Genomic DNA, 23,406 nt, shown 5'->3' with positions numbered 1-23,406 from the left:
ATAGCCTTTGATCCCCCAATATCATTGCTAAGTGCATATCCTGAAGACATTCAAAAAAAGGGAAAGGGATCTATTTGTACAAAAATATTTATAGCGGCTGTTTTTGTGGTGATGAAGAACTGGAAATCAAAGGGATGTCCATTAATTGGGGAAGATTGGCTAAACCATCTGTAGTATATGATTGTAATGGAATATTATGGTGCTGTAAGAAATGACAAACAGGATGATTTCAGAAATAACTGGAAAAACTTATATGAACTGAAGCATAGTGAAGTGAACAGAACCAAAACAGCATTGCATACAATGACAGCAATATTGTTTGATAAAGAATTGTGAATAATTTAGCTATTCTCAGCAATACAATGATCTCAAAGGACTAATGAGGAAGCATCCTATCTGCCTCATGAGAAAAAACTGAAGTTGATTGAATACAAACTGAAGCATGTTATTTTTTACTTTCTTGCTTTTTTTTCACTTTTATTTGAGTCTTGTACAAAATGACTAATATGGAAATGTTTTACATATTTGCACATGTATAACCTATATCTGATAACTTACCATCTTGAGATAGGGGGGAAAGAAGGAGACAAGGAGGGAGAGGAGAGAATTTGGAACCCAAAACTTTAAATAAAAATGTTTAAGATTTTTTAAATTTTTTAAGGTCAGCATTACTTGAGTGCTTAATCATAAGCACCTAGAGACAACAAGAGGCACAGTGGATAAAATGGTAAGTATGGACAGAATTAGGAAGACTTAAGTTCAAATCTACCCTCAGAAATTTTCTAGCTGTGTGAAAAATTCACTTGACCTCTATCTTTTTTAGTTTTCTCACCTATAAAAATGGAGATAATAATAACATCTGCCTTCTAGGGTTGTCATGACTGAGATAATGTTTGTGAAGTGCTTAATTAGTACAGTGTCTGGCACACAGCAGGCATTTAATAAATGCATATTTTCTTCATAAGGGACATTATTTTTATTCTAAACATTCTAAAGAAATAAAAATTTAAACAATTGAAAAATTAACAACTAAAATTTATTTTAAAAATACAAAATAAGAAACAAAATATAATTTTTTGAGACATTGTTGTGTTTAAGTAAACATGCCACATTATGTGCACACACTTGTGCTTCCTATAAAATGAAAGCCAAACTACTTATTCCGGCATTCTAGGCCTTACACAATTTGGCTCTCAGCTACATTTATAGTCTTCTTTTAGTCTATTGCCCTCTCTTCAGTCTTTTTGCAGTCACATAGGTTGACCCCAGACCTAGAACAAAGCAGTCCCTCATCATCTCTGCTTCTCTCAGAGTCATTTCAGATATCATATCCTATGTGAATTCTTTCCTGGCTCCCCAAATGAAAGTGATTTTTTTTTGCCTCCAATTTTCCTTAACCCCTTAGTTAGTTTTTCTTCTTTACCCTCATCACATTCTACCTTATATGATATATATTTGTGTATTTTGCATTCTCATACCCCAAACTCAAAGTTAAATATAACCTCATAAAGAGCAAGGGACTGTGTCATTCTTCAACTTTGCATTCATAGCAATTTACAAAGGGAGTTGTTCATAGTAGGTGCTTAATAATGTTTGTGAAATGATCTTCAATAAACATGAGCCATTGTTGCTATTATTTGGCTCATTGGTAATTGAAGGTAACATAATTAAATATTGAACATTAAAAAGCAACAAACATATTGGCAGGGAACATTCCAAAGCCACAGAATGGAATTTCATTTCAGTCAAAATTAATGGCACATTTATTAACATTCGGGGCTCTGGGTTATTGCCCCTAAACCATTTCTTTTTTGTGTTGGATCCTCTGGCCAGGGGCAGCCATTAGCTAGTTTTGTAAACATCCCTAAAAACCACATTATCTTGCCTTGGAGTGCCTCAAGGGCATTAAGGATCCACAACATCATTGCCCTGGGGGCTATTAAACTGTTCCATCAGACTGGGCAATGAACCATGAAGTAGGATGAACTGGACTGGGTTGGGCAGGCACTGTGGAAGGACTGGCAAGGCATGCCCAGGAGGATGGGGAGGAGTCACTTTTATATGATAAATAATGTTTTATTTTTGCTTCAGACATTCCCCAAATAACTGGTTGTTTGACTGAATTCAACCAATTCCACAAGTATTTATTAAACACTAACTTTATACTAAACCTTGCTGAGGGGATATAGCAATATATATAGTTTTTGTCTTCAAGAAATAGAATAAAGGATTGACAGACCTCTTAGGGAACTTAGAATGTAGACTATCAAAGCTGGTAATAACTTTGGATCATACAAGTTAAAAGCCATAAAAGACCTCAAAACAGAGAATGTAGATTATTAAAAATCAGAAAGGACCCACAGCACATAAAATGTCAGATGCATGAAGGATCTTAGAATATAAAATCTTAAAACTGGATTGGATCTTAGAATAAAGAACAAATGTAATGAGATCTAGAAGAGACCTCAGTATACAAGAGATTTTCTAGAGCTGGCTGGGACTTTAGAAATCATGTTGTCCAACATCATTTGATAGAAGAAATTTCAGTATATTTTCAAATTGTATAATTCATGCCAAGAAATTAAACATAGTTTAAAAGAAAATGCATATCTGTACACAAGATGTGAATGAAAATGGCTAATATAGTTTCAGTACCGTCTTTCACAGGTCTCATTGCTTCCCTCACAGTCAGAACATAATAGTGCTGTTATAGACTTTGAGAAGGGTGTTTTCAAACTGGGAAACATGCTTGCATATTAAAAGATTAAAAACAAAATCCATTTGCCTCTGCTTCATTTAAAGGTTTATGTTCAGGGAAATGATATTTCTCAGCTCTCTAAGCTTAGATGGACTAAACCAGATAGAAATCTTAAACCATTTTTTTAGCCTTGAAATCCAGAAGAGGATGTTGTCAGATATTCTCCTTAGCCCAAGAGTCTCTTAGGCAGAGTTGTTAAATGGACAGTCCATGGATCCCATGCAGACAACACTCCCAGGTACTAGCTGAAGCAGATTAAAATGCAATTAGGAAATATTTAACCAAATAAATAAAAATACAATAAAATTTAGGTAAATATTACCTTTTTAAAATAAGTCAATACATGGCCTATAGAGATCCTTATGTATAGATTAAGGAGCTCTCTATTTTGAGTTTAACTTCAGTGCTCTAAAGCAATGTCCCAGATTGTTTAAACTTTTGGACAAAACATAAGGGGAAGAGTAAATAGATGAAAGTATGGAATCATAGAATTTCAGAGCTGAAAGAGATCTTAAAGGACAGTTCAGCCTGAACAGAAATACTCTCTACAACATGATAGGTTATCCATCAAATCTCTACTTGTCAGGTCTTCACCTCCAGTGACAGAGAACTCACTACTTCCTAAAATCAACCGATTCTACTTCTAGAAAGCTCTTATGGTTAAGAAGTTTTTTCCTTTCATTAAGCTTACATATGCTTCTTTGTAGAATATCTAGAGCTTTTATGATACTGAATTGATTAACATCATCTAAGAAAGCATTTATTATCTATATGTAAGCATTAGATTAACTTTAGAGATACATATGGCACAAAAGGATCAAATGTTTTCCCATGTACATTAAAGTGATAAAACTGACTAGAATTAGCCCTACAGGTTGTGACTATGGAAGAACTTTTCATTTTGTGATGGCAAGCATCAAACCTTTGATAATGGCCTCATTAGAGAGGATACTTTTTAAAACTTGTTTTTTTAGTTAGTAAATGCCAGAATTGCAAGGTCCTTAGAACGTAGAATATAAAATGTCAGCGCTAGAAGGGACATTTGAAATCATCTTTTCCCCAATATTTTACAGAGGAAAAGATTCAAACTATCTAAGAGCACAGAGAGAGGAATCACTTTCAGTTTGGGGCCTGGGGTGAAGGAGAGAGGCTGATCAAAGGCTTGGTACAGCAGATGGCATTGGAGCTAGGCCCTTAAAAGGTTGAGTGGAATTTCAGCAAGCTGAGGTGGGCATGCAAAACACAGAAAAAAGCATTTCAGTTACATAAAGAGGAGGCGTCGACCAAAGGTCAGAGAAGGGAAGATCTTTGACAAACATGAACATTGTTCAGTTTACTTAATGTATTAAATAAGGAAAAGAGAGCGTGTAATAAAACACAGGGCTGGTTAAGGCCATCCTGTCTGAATGTCGGGCTAGGGGGTTTGACTCTGGTCCGTTGGCCTTTTATTTTATTTTTCAGAGCAGCTTTGGAGAGAAAGAGCAACCAGTAGGTTAGCACAGTAGTGAAAGAGCACAGTGTAGTGGAAAGCACTTCAGTTGGGAGTCTGGTGACGGGGCTGGAATCTCATCTCGGCGACTTACGGGGCAAGTTACATCCCCTCATAATCGTAGTCTCTTCATCTAGGAAGTGACAAAATTACACGAAACAACCTACAACATCCTTTCCATCTCTTCCATTCTGTCATTTCTGTGAATGGAATTGAGCATCTTCCCCCCACCCCCATCCCTGCAGAAAAAAACACCATGCGCTCTCCTTTCTGTACGGCCAGTCAAGAGTTAATGCGGCCCTCAGTCTCTCTTCCATCCTGGAGGTGGCGCTATTCGGCCTTTCTTGCCTGCTCAACTTCCAAGGCTTTTCCAAACAAGTGCGGGACAGAATTGCAGGCAATAGCCGAGGCTCAGACCAGACTTGTTGATCTCCGCGAAGAGGCGGCAGGAGGAAAGCCGAGAGAGGAAGTCGAGCAGCCCGGATTGAGTCCCCCCAGCAAGCCTGCAGCTTCATTTTTTTCTCTTGCCTTTCCCCCTCAATTGCATTTCCTCTTATAGCTACATACACAAACCCAGACACACACACATCCACATACACTCAAACAGTCACACACTCACCAGACCCAGCACTCGAATATTGAAGATTAAAGACGCGTTTGCAGCCGGGATTGGGCGGAGGGGGAAGCAGCAAGCCGCTGCCCAGCGAAGGGAAAGAGGCCTGGCACAGCCCTGGCCCCCGGGCTGGGGGCGAGCTCCGCCCGACCGGCTCCCACCCGCGCTGGGGGCCGGCAGGGGCTATGCCAGGGCCCTGGCGACCGGAGGCTGCCGCTGAAGAGGTAGGGAACCGAGCCGAGCCTGAGGCTGAGCAAAGGATGAAAGGTGGTGGTGGTAGGGTGTTGGGTGGTGGGGGGAGAAATCTGCTGGAAGCCAGGACGTTGCGGGGCGGCAGGGTGGGGGCGGATTTTGTGTGTGTGTGTGTGTGTGTGTGTGTGTGTGTGTGTGGACGCTTTCCTTCTCCTAGCCTATCTCCGGTCGTAGTCCAGCGCAGCCCTCCCGGGCCGCGGTTCCCGAGCACTGGCCAGGGACTGGGGGACAGGGGAGGGGGACAGGGAGGAGCTGACTTGCTGATTAACCCGAGTCTCTAGCTCTGCTCTGGATGTGGAGGGCAATTTGGGGGGGGGGAGGAAAGGAGGAAACCTGCGGGAGCCTGGGGCGGGGGGAGGGGAACACCACCATTCCCAAACAGCTGGGAGCACGGGGCATGGATGAGTCGAGGCAGTCGGGGTCAGAGAGTCTTCCCCTTCCCCAGGGTGCGCGGGAAGAAAGAGGACAGAGAGGAGGAGAAAAACATTTGAAAGATCAGAAAATACAGCCCAATTCCCCGCCTTCCTCTCCCTCCACTTCCCGCCCCCCCACCCCACCCCCAAGCTCGGGGAAACGCGCAGAACCAGAGTTATAAAAAGCATCTGCAGGAGGGAAAAAGAGGAGGAGGAGTGATCCGCGGAGGTGGGAGGGAAAGAAAAAGGAAGAGAAATGAGGCTGGCCTGGGAGGACTCCTGCTCCCTCTCTCCCACCCCCATGTGTGTCTGTGTGTTTGTCTGTGTGTATTTGTGCGTCTGTAACTGTAGACATCAGAAGTCCAAGATCTTTTGGCTCTCATTCCCCTCTGGTCAGGTCACTCTTGGGCTGGGGCTGCGCGCCCCAGGGTTTAGAGGTCATTGAGGATGGGGAAGGTGCGAGATTTAGAGACTTTAGGGGTCTTGGGGGCTGTGGAGCGTGTTCCCTTCGAGGAAAATCTGGGGACCAGAGACCTAACAAAACAGCTGTTCGAATACTCCGTGTAGCCACAGGCCCCGTTTAGTTTCTTCTCGCTTACTGTCCCTGCTTTATCTCTAGACGAATTGGGAAAAGGAGGAAGGAAAGCCCCAAAGCAATCTACTCTCTCATCATATCGTATTTATTGGAGCAAAAATTGAAACTATTTAAAAAACACACATACAAAGTTTTTCCTTTTACAGGCCCCCTGACGTTTTTCTCAGGGTCTGATGGAAGCCCCCAGTCATTAGGTTCAGCACTTCGACGGGGCGGACAGCGCCCCTGGGCTGAAGTAGCTGCTTTGCCCAGAGCCGAAGGGTTTCTTACAGAGTTCTGGGGCACTTACTCGAACCTCCTCCACCCCCTCTTCTTCGGGATCCGGGCCACAGTCTAGAGGCTGAGCGTACCGCCTCAATCCCCCCCTCCCCCTCACCTCTCGATAGGGATAGAAGGAAGGAGGCGGGCTTCAGCACTAACAGGAGGGACAGCGCTCTGATCGCTCCGCCTTCAGCCCAGAGCCTCTTAGCCCCGAGGCTCAGGCGTGCAGCTGACTGGGTGGACAGAGCGGCCCCGGGACCTACAGACTGTGGGAGGGAGGGAGGGGGCGTCTCTGGCTGGGCTGGGGGTTCAGGCCGCCCCTGCCCAGGCGCAATGAATTCGATCCCTGTTCTTGTCTTGCAGCTGTCGGGATGGAGGTGAAGCGGGACTCATGAGGAGGAGCCACCGCTGACAAAGACCTCCCTCCAGGGGGCTGGCTCCAGCTCTCCCAGCCCCCCTCCCAGTCGCGGGTCGGACTTATTGATCTATTTACTTGGGTCAAGGGGGGGCGGGAGGGAGGGCGAGTGGCGGCGGCCGGACCCGCGATGCCGTCGGGCATGACGAAGCATGGCTCCCGATCCACCACCTCCCTGCCGCCAGACCCTATGGAGATCATCCGGAGCAAGGCATGCTCCCGTCGAGTCAAACTGAACGTCGGGGGACTGGCCCACGAGGTCCTGTGGCGGACCCTGGACCGCCTGCCCCGCACACGGCTGGGTCGACTTAGAGACTGTAACACTCACGACTCGCTCATGGACGTCTGCGATGATTACAGCCTGGACGGCAACGAATACTTCTTTGACCGTCACCCGGGAGCCTTCACATCCATTCTGAACTTCTACCGCACTGGCAAGCTGCACATGATGGAAGAGATGTGTGCGCTCTCCTTCAGCCAAGAGCTAGACTACTGGGGCATCGATGAAATATACCTAGAGTCTTGCTGTCAGGCAAGATACCACCAGAAAAAGGAGCAAATGAATGAGGAGCTGAAGAGGGAGGCAGAGACTCTGCGGGAGCGAGAGGGAGAGGAGTTTGACAACACATGCTGTGCTGAGAAGAGGAAGAAGTTATGGGACCTACTGGAGAAGCCCAATTCCTCTGTGGCTGCTAAGGTAAGCCTGGGCTAAGTAAAGTCTCTTTCTTCATGGGGGGAAAGCCATGACCAAAAGGGGAGGAAGAGAGCAATCTCAGAGACTGTCTTTGGAAACTTCATGGTTTTGAGGGACAGAAAGAGAAAAGAAGTGGACACTATTACTTGAGAAGCAGATTGTGAATTGTAAGGTAGGAATGGACAGCAGAAACAACAGCCTCATCCTTTTCATTTCTTTTCTCTACTTTAAGAGGCTGAGATTTTTCTCAATCACCCACTAGTAGGTGGTAAGGCTTCTCCCGACTCCCCCACATCAACCATTACATTGGCTCTAAGTCAGAGCTGAAAAAGAATGCTCTTTCCTAAAACTTAATGAGAAAAGTAAAGGGAATAGGGTGAAGAGTGAAGCACTGTCTAAAATGGTTTACTCCCTAGGGATTTCTTGCTCCAAAGAAGTAGCCCACCTTAGGGTTAGTTCTTATTTTCATTTCTTGCTCTTATGCACTGCCCCCTTTGTTTCTTTGGCTGTGATCATAATCCAGTAGCAGGTCTTGGGAAGTTCATACCCAAAAAGCCTCCAGTAAGGTGCTTACTTCGGCTCAATGGATTTATCTTACTATTTCAAGGTATGAGGTAGGGGGTTCCCTTTAGATTCTGACTTGCCAATAAATCTCTAAATTTCTTATCATTTTGTGCTTTTCCATCCTCAGAATGAGAGAGGGGAGAGGAGAGGTATCTTCCTATCTTGGTTAGGGTCAGCATCTGTCAGAGGTTGTTGAGCACTTGGGTTTACCGGAGGCATCTTGGGTTAATCCTCTTGTGACCTCTATGTGTTCCTGGGAGAGAACTGGTTATCTTCATTCCTGATAAATTTGTGTTGTGGAATTTTCTCTAGCCAGGGTTAGGCTGGAAAAAAGCTGAAGAGGGAGGATGTTAAGGCTGTTCCTGGGTTGACCCACCAGATAGGGAAATCCCCACCCCTTCTGTGCTCTCTCTCTCTCTCTCCCTCTCTCCCTCCTTCCCTCCCTTCCTTTCTCCTTCCCTCTTTTTCTCCCTCTCTCTCTTCCTTCCTCTCTTCTTCCCTCCCTCTCTTCCTTCCTCTCTCTCTCCATCTCAATCCCAAGTCTCTTTTCTTCCTACCTCTGTACCCTTCATTCTCTAATCCAATATATGAAGATTTCAGAAATCTAGTGTAAATTCTGGGAAGCTGCATGGTGGGAAAAAGCAAGAGACCAGCCTTGTGCCATTGAGAGGGAAATGACTCTGATGAAGCCACTAAACTACTAAGCTTTCTTCCTGATTCTACCAGGTTCTACCCTTGTATTGAGCAGCTGACACTGTCCATAGATGACTAGGGAAGGGGATGATCAGGGATATTTTGTTATCATGGAGATGAACTGAAGCAGGAACCGCCTTGCTGCCAAATCCATTAGAGGTGACAACTGCTGATGATTTCCACCAGCAGGGTCAGTCCCACTGAGCCAGTGTTGTTTGGAGTTTGTAAGTAGCCACTACTACAGCAAGATCTTGTTTTTGGAGAACCACAGAATCTCAGAGTTGGACCTCAGAGACTATATAGTTCAATGGTGCCTGAACAGGAGTCCCTGTTACCAAATATTGGATAGATAGTTAGCTGAGCAAAAGCATAAAGGTCTTCTGTGGGGGATGAAGGGGAGAGGAAAGGACACGAAAGGGGTAGCACTACTACTTCCCAAGAGAGTCTAGTCTACTTCTGGAATAGTCTGATCAGTCATCAGGAAGTTTTTTCCCTGACATCAAGCCTAATTCTACCTATTTACAACTTCCATTTTTCTTAGCTCTGCCCTCTTCAGTCAAGCAGAATGAGACTAATCCATCTCCCATGTGACAGATCTTCAAATATATAAAAATAGCTATGATGTATACCTTAAATTTTCTTTTTCCCAGGATAAACTCCCCCAGTAACTTCGACCAATCTTCATATAGCCTGATCTGCCCTCTCATCCTAAAAATCATATAGGAAGTTTAATTCTAAAATTCTGATAGGCAATTCCAATTTGTTCTTTTCAAAGTTTAGAATAAGAACAAATATCTGGTACCAGGGCCATCCTGAAGCAAGAAGGAAAAGGTGAGTTACCTTTGGGTGTCCAGAATTCAATACTGCTGGAAATCATTAACAAGGCAACCAAATATTTTGATACCACTGTATGGTTGTCATCAAGTCAGTTCATCTCTCTGAGCCTGGATTTCCTCATCTGTAGAATAAAGACAATAATACTCACACCATCTACCTCAAGGTTATTTTGAAGAATGTTCCAGATGTAATTTCAAGCTCACTGGTGAGAAGCATCTTCCTAATATATGAAAAATCTTTGGGAATCATAGAAATGTAAGAAGGAAGAACTGGAAAAGACTACAGGGATCATTTAGTTAAACTTCCTCATTTTATAGATGAGAAAACTGTTCAGAGAGGAAACAGGTCTTGTTTAAAGGGTATTTTACATACACATATATAAGCTAGTGGTAGAGTAGATACAAGAACTCCTATCTCCTGACTCACAGTATAGTGCTCTTTTCTGTATGTCATAATGGTTCTCACTATAAAGATGGCTATTTTCCTCCATGCTTTCTCAGCCTCATCAGTCCAACATAATAATTTCATCTTTCTTCCCATTTTAAGGAAGTGGTCCTATCCCCTTCTGCCACCCTCCTCTGTGACCTTGTACAACCTACTGCCTCTTCTCAGATAATAGTTTCCTCCTATGTAAAATGCAGGGATTGAACTCAGTCATCTATAAGGTTTCTTCTAGCTCTAAAATTCTGTGAGCAGTTAGCAATTGGCAAGCCCAATTAAATTAGGGTCCTCAAGGTGTTCCCTTGCCCATCTCAGGCTGGTCCTTAAGCAGTGTCAAGGCACATTCCTACTGTCATTATTCACTGCTGCCTTACTGACTGCCGTTGTCTTCAGGATAATGATGCTGTGTTTGCCAATTTTTCGGTGTCTCACATCTTCGAGGTATTTGACCTGTGATTATCAAAGAGCTGCTAAAAATAACAGGTAATATTTCATTAATTGCTCTCTTCCTGTCCTCCTTGCAGAACATGAGGTACTAGGTTACTTGGGTTCTATCCCCATGACTGTCTGGTTTTCTCCCCAATTTCACTATCCTTAGCTACTGCCAATTCAGTTTTCTTGTTGTCTGACACAATTATTATGGAAGTGGCCCATTCTGAACTTCTTTTCCATAAAATAGAAGCAAAAATAAAAAGAAAGGGGAAGAATGTTGGCAAACCTTCTCTTTTTCATCACATCTCTAATTCCTATTACCTCTTGTAATAGATCAGTTTTGTGTTTTATTTCCTGCGGTCTATGAATATATTTGCACATCTTTTTGCTGTTCTTTGAAATATTTGTTATAATTTTATTTATTTTCCTCCTGCTTCTGTAATTCTTCTTTTGGCTCTTATATCTACTTATTCCTGGGACTTACCAATCCCTCCAGTCATGGGATCGTGTGAGTGTTTATACTAACTCCAGAACCTATTTTGGACCATCTTTTGAACCAATAGGAATGGCTCCTCTTTCCCTCTGGGATCTATATTGCCTTTTCTTTTCATGGGATGTAGTTGAAGTCTTTAGCATTATACTGAGAATCAGGACTCCTGAGTTTTATAGCAATCTCAGTCATTAAATAGTTCTATCATCTTGAGCACATTATTTTTCCTTATTTGAGCTTCAACTTTCTCCTCTGTAAAATGAAACAATTAGACACAGTAAGTAATCATTAAACATTTTCAATCAATAAACATTGATTCAATACCAACTATGTGCCAAGCACTGTACTAAATGCTGGAGATACAAAAAGAAAGAAAAGCCGGTCCCTGGCCTCAAAGAACTTACAATCTAATGAGGGAGACAACATGCAAAAAATATATACAAAGCAAGGCATATACACGATAAACAGAAAATAATTAATTGAAGAAAGACACTAGAATTAAGAGGAGTTAGAAAAGATTTCCTGTAAAAGTTGAGATTTAATTTGGTACTTAAAGAAAGCCAGGAAGTCAGTAGGTAGAGTTGAGGAGGGAAAGTGTTTCAAGCATGGTGGGAGAGCTAGAGAAAATGTTCAGAGCTAAGAAATGGATGTCTTGTTTATGGAACAACGAGAAACCACTGTCACTAAATTAAAAGTACATGTCAGGGAGTAAGGTGTAAGAAGATTGGAAAGTTAGGAGGCAATTAGATTATGAAGAGCTTAGAATGCCAAATAGAGCATTTTGTATTTGATCCTGTAAACAATAGGTAACCACTGGAGTTTCTTGAGTAAGGGGGCTGAGTGACATGGTTGGATTGACACTTTAAGAAAATCATTTTGAAGGCCAAATGGATGGATTGGAGCAGGAGGCAGGCTGACCCAGCTCTGCAATAGTCTGGATATGGAATGATGAAGACCTTCATTAGGATGATGGCAGTGTCAGAGGGAAAAAGGGGACAAATTTAGGAGATATTGCAAAAGTGAAATATGCAAACCTTAGCAATAATTTGGATATGGGGGGAGAGGATATAAGGATTCAAAGATGACTTTGAGAATGCAAACCTGAGGAATTAGGAGGATTGTGTTGCTCTCTCCAACAATATGGAAGGTGGGAGAAAGGGTGGTTTTAGGAGAAAAGATTTAAAATGTCTACTAGAATCCAGTTTGAGATGTTTGAATGATAGTTGTAAATGTGATATTGGAGGTCATCAGAAAGTCTAGGGCAAGATAGGTAGAGCTGAAAACATTAGTGCAGGGATGGTAATTAAATTCATGGAAACAAAAAGATTTCTAAGTGAAGTATTATAATGAGAGAAGAGAAAAGGGCCCAAGACAGAACCATGAGAGACACTTCTTTTGGAAGAGGAACAATCAAGACAGAAGTAGTAGTCAGATACATAGAATAAGAAGCATAAGAAAGTGGTATCCTAAAACCTAGAAAGAAAAGAATATCAAGAAAGAGAGAGAGTGATCAACAAAAGTCAGGGAGAAAGAGGATTGAGAAAAGGCTATTAGATTTGGTAATTAAGAGAACATTGGTTATTTTGGAGCCTTAGACATCTTTCCTTTTATTTCATCCATTTTGTATTCTAGGTCCTTTTCTAGCATTCAGTATTCTATAAATCTTCCTCTAAATCACCTATTTTGCAAGGATACAAATATCATCTGCTCTCATCCCTTTCTGGTGCCCCAAAGGGAATATTTATCATGTTCAGAAGAATTAGTATCACCAATATGGTGTTATGGTGAGATGCAGGGGAAGAATATGATGACAATGAAGTCCCTAAGCAGAAAGGAAATGGGATAACTCCCAAATCTTACTAGAAATATCAGCAAAATTTGGAAGCATGGTGGCATTGAGAGGGCAAACAGTGGCAGCTGACATGGTTAAATAACAAATCACTTTTTGAGGTCTACCTCTAGATTTTGTCTTACTAGGTGGAGACTAGCAGATTATTCAGTCATTTCTTCTGGAAATTAGAGATGATGGACAGAAATCACATGCCTGGAATGTCGTTCAGAGATGGCAGAAAAATGAGTCAGTTAGTGTCTGTGGATTATACCAGGAAGAGGCTGGCTGCAAGAAATTGCCTTACACTGGGGATCCACTTAGATATTCAATTTTCCTAGAGATCTGCTGAAACCTTTATAGAGATCGATGAATATTATTATTCTTCAAAAAAGTATTATTTTTAGTTTCTGTGGATACCTCCTCCATCAATGAAGCTTCTCCATTCCTTCATCAACCAATCACTTCACAAGCACTTATCAAGCACCTAGTCTGTTCCATGTACTGGCGCTACAAAGACAAAAATGAAATATTTCCTGACTTCATAGAGCTTACATCTATCATATGTTGGTGACAAAAATAAGCTAGTCTCCTAATACTAAATCTTGTTCGGCATAGTGCAGTGGGGAAAGCATTCTTCTTTGAGTTATAACAATTCCAAGTTCAGTTCTAATACTGGTTGACAGTTTGATTCTGGGTAAATCCCTCAACCTTTCTGAGTTATCATTTCCTCAATTCTAGAATGGGGATATTTATATTTACATTACATATCCCACTTGGGTTTTATAAAGAAAGTCTTACATAGACTTAAATGCACAATAAATGTATGAATTATTATTATTCCCACTGCATCATGGTGAAGTAGTCTCCTCCTCTAGGTTGAGCTCTTCAAAAAGATAGGATCCACCTGCTAATCGAAGACATTATAGGACCAGTTCATGAGAAAAGGTGATATTCTCAGGAACTGGAAAACCAAGAAGAAATAGGTGCCCAGTGGAAGACTATTCTTTGTTGAGAATTATGGGTCCAAATTCCTAACCCAGTTTAATCTCTGTCAATATTTTCTTCTGCTATTATTCTTTTAATGATTGGGCAACTCAATGACCAGTCTCTAAATCTCCCAAAGTAGGAAAGAGAATAGTTGTGATGGATTGTCCATGTAGATGTCAATAGGGGCATTTCAATTACTTAGCTTTTAGTGGGACTGGAGATGACTCAAATGTAACTCCTGGGAACAGGTGTATCATGGAGAACCCTTCTGTTCCCAGGAAGCTGCTAACAATCTCATGGCAACCAAGGAAAAGGACTTTAGTTCAGTTAAAGAAACTTCAATTAAAGGCAGCTGTTAATGGAATGGACTGCTTCAGGAGGTAGTGAGTACTCTGTCACTTGAAGTACAAAGGATTATAGAATTGGAATCAGAAGGGAGATGAGAGATCATTTAGTCCAGCCCTCTCACTTTACAGATGACAAAGCTAAGAGAAGGGGGAAGGGGAAATAACTTGTCACACGATTATTGAGCAGCAAGGCTAAAATTTAAACCAGGCTCTTCTGATTCCAATTCCAGATCTCAGCCTTCTGGTCAATAACCCCTTGTTGAGGTTTGTGTTTTAGTTAGAAATTATAGTAAAAGCAGTTCATTGTGAGGAAGAGTCACTGAATCTTGAACCAAGAGACCAGAGTTCCAATCTTGGTTCTGCCTCTTCCTAGCTGTATGACTGAGCAAATCAATGAACTTCTCTGAATTTCAGTTTTCTTATTTGCAAGCTAGGAATAAGCATAGGGATATTAGGAGATTCATAAACCTTGAAGGGCTCTATAAATGTGACACATAAATGTGAGCCAAACTCAATAAGAATCCCTTCTAAATCTAAAGTTATATGTTTTTTCAAAGTCTGTGCCCAGGGGATTTGGCTAAGGTAGTCTCTGACATGAGTGGGTTACACATTTTCTGGTTTTTTCTTATCTTGTTTCACTTTATATTAAAATTATTTGTATACTTTTCCTTCTCCCAATTAGATAGTTAGATAATAAACTAGAACTTGGCTCCTGGAGAGCAAGACTTGTGCCATATCTATTTTTTGTATCCCTAGTATGTAGCACATAGGGATAGTTTCTGGACCTGTGATTTTAGTGGAATAGGGAGCTCCTGATGAGATCATATTTATAATGTGTTTAACATACTGCCTGGCACAGTATCTTTCTTAGATCTAGTCTCAGTGAGCTATCTAGAGATTGCTTGGCCAGGATGTGTCAGAGGTAAGACTTGAACCCAGATCTTAATGGGGCACACAACTCAATGGGCATTTGTTGAACAGAAGTTCTTTGGAGTCTTCTATTTTTCAAGCATAAGATCCATTTCTTGAATAGCTCTTTATTATGGGAATGGGAGGCTGGGGGACAGTGTAGAGTAGGGGAGAGAGCACACCATACATGACTTTAGGAGACCTGGCTTTGATATGTAGCTCTTCTACTTATTAGCTATATGAACTTGGCTAAGTCATTTAACTTGCTGCTTAACCCATTGACTATATAATCATGGCTCAATCACAATGAGGGAAGCAAGAGTTCCTTTGTATTCTGCCCTTATCCAGCAACATCTGGACCAGCATATTCAGTTCTGGGCACCATGTTTTAGGAGAGTACATTGATAATCTGGAGGGCATTCTGAAGAGAATGATCCAGATGGTGAAGGGCCTTCCTTGGGATCATGTCACAAGAGGACTTTATGAAAAAACTGATAATGTTTAGCCAGAATTATATGGGAAGGGGCATATGATCACTCACATAATTCATCTGGTCCAAGGCTTTCATTTTATGTGGTCTGTCTTCAAGTATTTGAAGGATTATCATATGCAAGAGTGATTGTACAGCTTGGCCCCAGAGGGCAGAACTATGAAGCAATGGATAGAATTTAAAGCAATAGATTTAGCTTCATTTGGAGAAAACCTTCCTTACAATTATTATTATCCAAAAGTTAAATGAGCTGCTTTCAGAGATAGGGGGATCCTCCTCACTATAAGTGAAAGCTGAATGAGCATTTTCTAAGAATGTAGTAGGTTCTTGTTCAATTGGGAGTGAACTATACGAAGCAACAGAAGAGTAGATAGAGTTCTGGACTCAGGAAAGCCTGGATTCAAATCCTACATTAGACCTGGAGTGAGAAAAATCTGATTTCAAATTTAAGTTTGGATTTTCATTATCTTGTGAGCACATGGATATTAAAGAAGAGAGCTTGGATTTTACCTTAAATCTTTTGTTTCCAAATCCAGGTTTCTTTCTACTACTGCAAGATAGAAACACTGATATTTAAGGTTACAACTGTACTTTGGCATTCGAGGTCAACATGCTGATGTTTCTAGACAAATCATGATCTGTTAGCATCCACAATGTTAACAGACAATTAACTTATAGATCAAACTCCTTTGGGAAATCTGGTTGGAAATGGTTGGGTTGGAAAGAGTTGGGATAAATGAAATACACTGATCATTCTAAAACTTCTCTGTGGGGGAAAAAACAAAGAAGTCTTTGTACATTTTTAAAGGGGATTATAGCTAGTGGGTTGTAGTCAGGAATATGTTGGTAAACATTTAACAACTGGCTCGCTAAAAATGCTGGACATACTTTTCAGTTTAATCGGCATTGTTAGCATTTTCTCTATTAAATCTAAACAATTAACAAAACAGTCAATCAAGCCCTGACTTGCAGTATATGCTGATTTCTGATGAATTAAGACTCACACTGAAAATTTAATAATCAGTTCTTAAGAATCAGCATGAACTGGTTTAGACTCACCCTGGGCTATTGGTCATATTGCTTTTTAATGTGTGCATGTTCCATGCTGTCTTCTTAGTTAAGAGAGGAGGATATGACATGGTCCTCAAGGTAGGAAACCTGGTCATATGTCAGAGAAGTGCCAGGGGCCACTGAATTATTGGTATAGATTGCCAATTAAATTTAAGTTGTAATATAAATTTTTTATTATAGCTTTTTATTGACAAAACATATGCATGGGCAATTTTTCAACATTGACCCTTGCAAAAACTTCTGTTCCATATAATATAAATTTTTAAATAAATAATATGAGCAATAGGACCCTCAGGAAGTTATTTAATCTCTCTGCCCCTCAGTTCCCCATGTGTAAAATGAGGGGGATTTGGAATAAGGTCCCTTCCTATTCTAAATCCATGATTCTATAATACAGGACCCAGAAACTGGGTAGGACAAAGTCATTATGAAGGGGAGAGTGGAATGGGAGATGTCATTCCAGAGGGGAGGATCTATGTTCTCTTTAGGGCCTTTAGGCCAGGAGGAAAATGACTGATGGCAACAGGCAGGAGCAATATAAGAAAATGAGAGGACTAGCCAGCCCAGGATATATTTATGAAGCCTGAAGTCATCTAGTTATGTAGTAAGTATTTTGATTCACTCATAACCCAATTTCAATTTGTGGATTTATGATTTTTCCATGTAAACAAACTTTTGAAGCTTGCTTTGGCTACATACAGGGAAGATATTGGCAGTAAGAATTACAGAATCATAACACATCAGAGCTGAACTAGGGTCACAGTTCGTCCTGTTCAACCACTTGAATCATAAATTCCTTCTATGACACCCCTAATGAAGTTATACAGCCTCCTTCTGTACCCTTCTAGTCACAGATAGCTCAATTCTTGCCAAGGCAGCCCATTCCATTGTTAGGGAGCCATGATTGTTAGAAAATCCCAACCACATTTAAATCCAAATCTGCCTTCCTTTGCCTCCATCCATTTCTCTTGAGGCCACACAGAACATTTTTTTTTTAAAAGATAATTCTGGATCAAGAAACAATTGAGTAATACAAAAGTATTAATACAAGAGTACTAGAGATCAAAGAATAGATAGAGCTGAATGTTGGGACTGTCCATCAGAGAAGGAACAACCTGAGACAAGCCTTTCACTCTCCTCACCTCTCTTAAGATGAGTTTAATCATAATATGTACCCTTTTGACCCTCTAGCTAATGGCTTTAATCTCATTGTCCTCTCTGACCTTCAGTTTCTTTATTTATGAAATGGGATAAAAATACCTGGGCTATCTATCTAATGGGAGTGTTGTAAGGAGAGTAGTTTGTAGATTGCTGAGATTTTATAGAAATGGGAGCTTTAGTGGATAGTGGAGTTCAGAACCAGACTCTGACATTTACAGATCAGTTGTCATTTAAACTCAATGTGGCTTAGTTTCCTCATCTGTTAAATGGGGTTAATAACATTTCCACTCCCTAATTCGTGAGGAAATCACATTAAGTGTTTTGAGGGAAATGCATTAAAAAACCTTAAAACACTATAGAAATATGAGGATTTTGGTGGGAGGGGAGAGAGAGAGGGAGATCTGGTCCTGTGATTTTAGCAATGTAAGAGACTTCTAGTGTGAAAGTTCCCTCCACTGATGGAGCTGAAAAGCTTTCTGTAACTTATAATTTTTTTTCTCAATGGTATTTTATTTTTCCAAATAACTATAAAGATAGTTCTCAAAATTTATTTTTATAAGATTTTGTGTTCCAAGTTTTTTTCCCTCCTCTTATCTTTACTCTCTCCAAAACAGTGAGCAATCTGATATAAGTTATACATGTTCTGTAACTTATAATTATACAATTGTCTGGAGCACAGAGACATTGATGACTTACCCTGAATTACCAAGATAAGTCTAAGACAGAACTTTGGTTCTCTATACACTATGGCACACTGCCTCCTAGATAATATTATAACTATTATCATTATTATTTTCTCAACCCCCATGGAGAACTATCCATCTCTTGCTTTTTCACTCAGCAGTACTCCAACTTCCAGTAAATGACCCACCCAAACACTGCGGAAAGGATAAGCCAAGAACTGAGCTCCTGGGTAATTGAGTTGAATCATAGTATTTCAGAGCTGGAAGGAACCTTAAATATTCATTTAATCCAATCCCCTCGTTTTTTTTCAGGTAGGAAACTGAGGCTCAGAGAGAAAGGGGCTTTTCCAAGGTTTCACAGAAAGTTTCAGAATCAACATTGGAAGTCACGTTTTTTTTCAGCCCCTAGTTCAGCAAGTCTTTCTATTACCCCTCTTCTCCCACAGGAGTGCTTTAGTGCCCTGTGCTGAGGAAGAACAAAATTATTCAAATCTACTTGTTTCAGGATGTAAGAAAAGAAATCCCCATGGATAGGTTAAGGGGAGGGGGGAACACTTATCATCTCATTGTCTTATTGTTCTATGAAAAGAATGTTCCCGTTGACCTCAAAAATGGTAAACTCAATCAAATAAAGGTCATAAGTGATTGTTCTAACTCCTATAAGCCTAGCTTGGGTAATTTATGCAGAATTCAGGGAAGCTGCCAGTGACATATTGGGGGTAGAAGGAGGAGTTCGTGGCTGGTTGCTATAAACGCATGTAATATTTGTGCCAATGAAGATGACTGATTGGGCAGGACTACAGAAATAACATTTAAGCTTTCTACCAAGAAGAGGTAGATTCCCAAAGGGAATCAGGCTGCCTCAGTAATAGTTTGGGAACTCCTCATCTCCCAAGGTCTTTAATTGGAGGCTGAATGACCATTTGCTAGAGATGTTGTCTGGTGAGATCATCTTCAGATCTATGGATTGGACTACTTGTCCTCTGAGATCTTTTCCAGACCTGAGATTCTATAATGCTATGATTCAGTGCCCAAAGTCAATGATAGTTAATTAATAAGCCTGTGATGGCAGGAATCATTTCCCCTCGCTAATGAGACTAATTTCTTATTCTTAGATGTTCTATCCTGAGAGCCTTCTAAAGGCTAATAAATTCAATGGCAGAGCCCCAAGGACTACTAAATTTACCTGGATTATGGAATAAATGTTGTTGGAACTTCTTGTGGAAGGCTATTTATGCTTTCATGTCCTGACTTTTTTGTTGCCTTCAATAGGATTATACAGTAAATGGTAAAGGAAAGTCAGCAACATCTCACAGAATCACAGCATCTTAGAGTTGAAAGAGAACTTAGAGGGTGTCCTACAGAGTCCCTATTTGTCAGGGGTTCCCTCTATATTATCCCTGACAAATGGTCATCTAGCCTCTACTTAAAGACCTGCAGTGATGGGGAACTCTCTACTATGCAAGACAGCCCAGGGGAAAAGTAGGAAGAAGAAATAGAAATAATAAAAAAGACCATCCACTGGAGGTGGAAAAAATTTGTTTTGACTCTGTTTCCTAAGAGCTCTAATATCCTGGCTATACTCAATGATTCCAAAACCTAGAAAACCAAAATGGCCTACATCCTTTCCCGTCCCATCAGTCCCCCACTGAAATCATATAGCAACAGGGGTCCAAGAGGTCAGATAGTCCCTCTTTCTGTCTTTGTATAGGACCAAATGGAATCATTCTAGGCAAAGAATAATTCATTCTGCTTTTCAAGACAGAAATTCTTCAGCCTACCTTGGTCACCCATTCTAGTATTTACCAAACTTCACTTGTTAAGATAATCTTTCTTAAGTGCAACCTAAATCCTTCAAGTTGTAGTTTTTCATTTCTGCTCATTTCCACTAGTGTTGTCCTCAGTGGAGATAAAGAAGAGAGTCTAGTGACCGTCCTGATATAATTGAAACTGCTTTGGTGTCATCCCTTAGCTTTTCTTTTCCCAATTCCTTTAGCCTTAACAAAAGTTGCCAAGGACCACCTAGAGCTGTCCAACAATTTCTGTTTTAAACATAATTTTACAATTAGCAAAGTGTTTTCCCATACATTCTTTCACTTGGTCCCCAAACACTCTGTGAGTTAAGGAAGGAAAGTGTTAACTTATTGCCCCAAAGATGAGGAAATTAATTCTAAAAGAGTGAAATGATTTACCTAACGTGACAAATAGTAAAAGATATATCTGAAACTTGAACCCCAAAACCTTCTGTTTCCAAATTTATCGCTCTTTCCACTATGTCCATTCTGACACTAAGCCCATGGTTAGGCAATAAAGAGCAATCCCATTTAGGCTTAGTATTGAAGTCACTCAATAATTCTCAATCCCCATTTTGATTATATCATTATAGACACAACTTTAGGAAGTACAGTAGTGTAGGCTGGATGCTGTTAAGCAAGAGGGGTAATAAGGAACCTGGGACTGAATCTGGGTTTATATCCATACTCAAGTCACTTCCTCTTCAGAACTTCAGTTTTCTGTAAAATGGGAATAAGAATACTTGGACTATCTATCTCAATTAGGTTGTTGTGAGAAAAGCATTTTGTAAAGCTTTATTTAAATGATGATTGTTACTAGTACTCAGCTGGAGAAGTGATATGTAGTCATTACTCAGACCCGTGACTTTGGGAAAATGACAATAATAACAACAAAATGGGAATCATAATTTAAATACTGCTTTAATATTGTAAAGCACTGTATAGTTAACTCTGGGCCTTGGTTTCCCTATATTGCCATTCTCTCACCTATAAAATGAGGAAAATAATACCTGTGCTCTCCAATTTATTATATTTTTGTGAAGGAAGTGCTTAATAAATCTTAAAGTGGCAAAAATATGAGCTTTTATTATTGCTCCTATTGCTACCTCTTCTTAGTTTATGATTCCAGTCCTGTGATTTTCCCTAACGCTGTGCTCATGTAGTCTCTAGCATGGTTCCTACATTTCTAGGAAAGAAGGAACTTCAGAAGATGGACACAGATTTCCCCTGTGCAACATCCAACTTCCATCACTCCTAAGTCCCCTGGCTTCTGAGGGCACTCGAGAACATCAAGGAAGTCTTGTAGTATGGGGGAAGGAGTATTGGGCTAGCAATCAGGAGGTTTGGGATCAATTTGCTTATCAATCAATTGAAGAATCAGCTTCTAGTTCCAGTTCTAAACTAAGTAGTTTCAGGCTAATGACAGAATCTTTGGAATTAAGTGAGAAACTTGAAAGGTTGATTAGTCAGACTCCTTCATTTTCCATAATAGGAAATAAGATAGCTTGTCAGTGCTCACATAGCTAATAAGGAAGGAGTCATTATTCAAACTCAGGTCTCCTGACTTAAAATCTAGGACTTTTGCCATTATGTAGCACCATTATTCCAAGTTTGCTATAATCAGTCAACAAACACATATTAAACACTTAATATGTATGAAGCACTGCTAGGGATTGGGATTTCACAGACGCAAATGAAATCGTAAAGTTTATATGAACAAATGAGATTTTATTTATCTTTAAAAATATCTTCATTAATGTCTAGCGCAGAGCTCTAAACATAGTAGATAGCTAATAAGTATTGAAATAGATTGTTCAAATTCTGGCTCTTCTGTGTGACTTTGGCAATTTGCCTTTCTTCTCTAAGCCTCAGTTTTCTCAACTGTAAAATGAGACAGTTGAAATAAATCAGAGATTCTCAATCTTTTTTATGTTTTTTAATTTAATTTTTAATTTTTTTTTATTTTTATATTTTCTTTATCTTTGGCAGTCTGGTGAAGTCTTTTGGATCCCTTCTCAAAGTAATGTTTTTAGGTACATAAAATAAAATGTAGGACATTATAAATAAAATAAACCAATTATAGTGACATTTATTTATTTAAAAAAAATTAATTACCAAAGACAATTGGTATCTTTACCAATCATTACCAAAGATCATTACCAAAATAAGGATCCCTGGAATTGAAAATCACTAGAAAAACTGGATTATAAGGAGGACTTTTATGGGGTGGGAGATGGTTTGGATAGAGTTAAGTTTTTATTTTCTCAATTTTTATTGACAGCTTTTGTTTTAAAATATTCTTAATTTTTAAGTGCATTCCCCTTCCCCATCCCTGTCTCAAAGACAAATGTAGCAAATAGAACAGGAATTCTGATGGAAAATTTTAGGGGTCCAACAGAAGGTGTTATGCATATGTAATTTGATTGGATTAGGGTTAGAAGATACTCAGTTAAGCCTTTGATAGTAATCTCTTGTAACAAAGCATAAAAAATAAAGAGCAAAGACAAACAATTCAGCTAGACAGTAACTAACACATCAACAATCAACTTAATATAACAGTACATACCATACCCATTCCCAAACTTCCCAATCTCTGCAAAGAAGGAAAGGTGGTAGTATTCCAAATGAAATCCTAACATAAAACTAGGGGACCTCCTACCTATTTAGTGTCTTGGCTTGGGAACCTCCCTGTACTTATGGAAAGTCCAAAGCATCACCTTTAATAGTGTAGCTAGGATCCCCCTCTGGTGTTCCTTTAATTCTAGTACGCATCTGGTCAAAGGGTCACCACTGACCAGCTCAGGGTATCTACAAGAAACTGGGTGGTCAGCTCACTCTGGTTTCAGTCGATAACCAGATCAGGTCTGTAGTCCTCTGCTCTGCTGTCAGCTCTGGCTAGTCTAAAGCCCATATGTTGCCTACTTGACCCTTCTGTACAGTGGTTTACTAGTCAACAAAATGAAAGAGTGAGACTTGGCCCTCAGCTGGGAAGCATCATTTTTGAAATCCTCTGACTAGAAGATCAGAGTCCATCCCCCTGCCTCCAGGATGACTTACCCTGATTTGATCTAATTCTTCAATATTCTGTATACTGGGCAGGAAGTGGCAGAGTCAAAGGGCAAGAAAATAGTAAATTGAATCAGCTTTTGGTTTTAGGACAATAGGGAGGTGGATGTTTTAAAAGGTA

General features: G+C 40.2%; 1 protein-coding gene across 1 annotated transcript in view; it reads left to right on the top strand.

Annotated features, from left to right (window-relative positions):
* Positions 1–4,607: 4,607 nt before the first annotated feature.
* Positions 4,608–23,406, top strand: part of KCNB1 (potassium voltage-gated channel subfamily B member 1) — a 130,852-nt gene continuing 112,053 nt past the window's right edge. The window contains exons 1-2 of the mRNA XM_051976558.1: positions 4,608–5,084; positions 6,745–7,493. Coding sequence (XP_051832518.1) covers positions 6,927–7,493 — 567 coding nt within the window. The 5' untranslated portion in view covers positions 4,608–5,084; positions 6,745–6,926. The remainder of the gene's footprint in view (positions 5,085–6,744; positions 7,494–23,406) is intronic.

The sequence above is a fragment of the Antechinus flavipes genome, chromosome 2 (assembly GCF_016432865.1).
Source record: "Antechinus flavipes isolate AdamAnt ecotype Samford, QLD, Australia chromosome 2, AdamAnt_v2, whole genome shotgun sequence".
NCBI classification, from domain to species: Eukaryota; Metazoa; Chordata; class Mammalia; order Dasyuromorphia; family Dasyuridae; genus Antechinus; species Antechinus flavipes.
The sequence above is the reverse complement of the archived record's forward strand: the minus strand, read 5'-3'. Positions and strand labels throughout refer to the sequence as shown.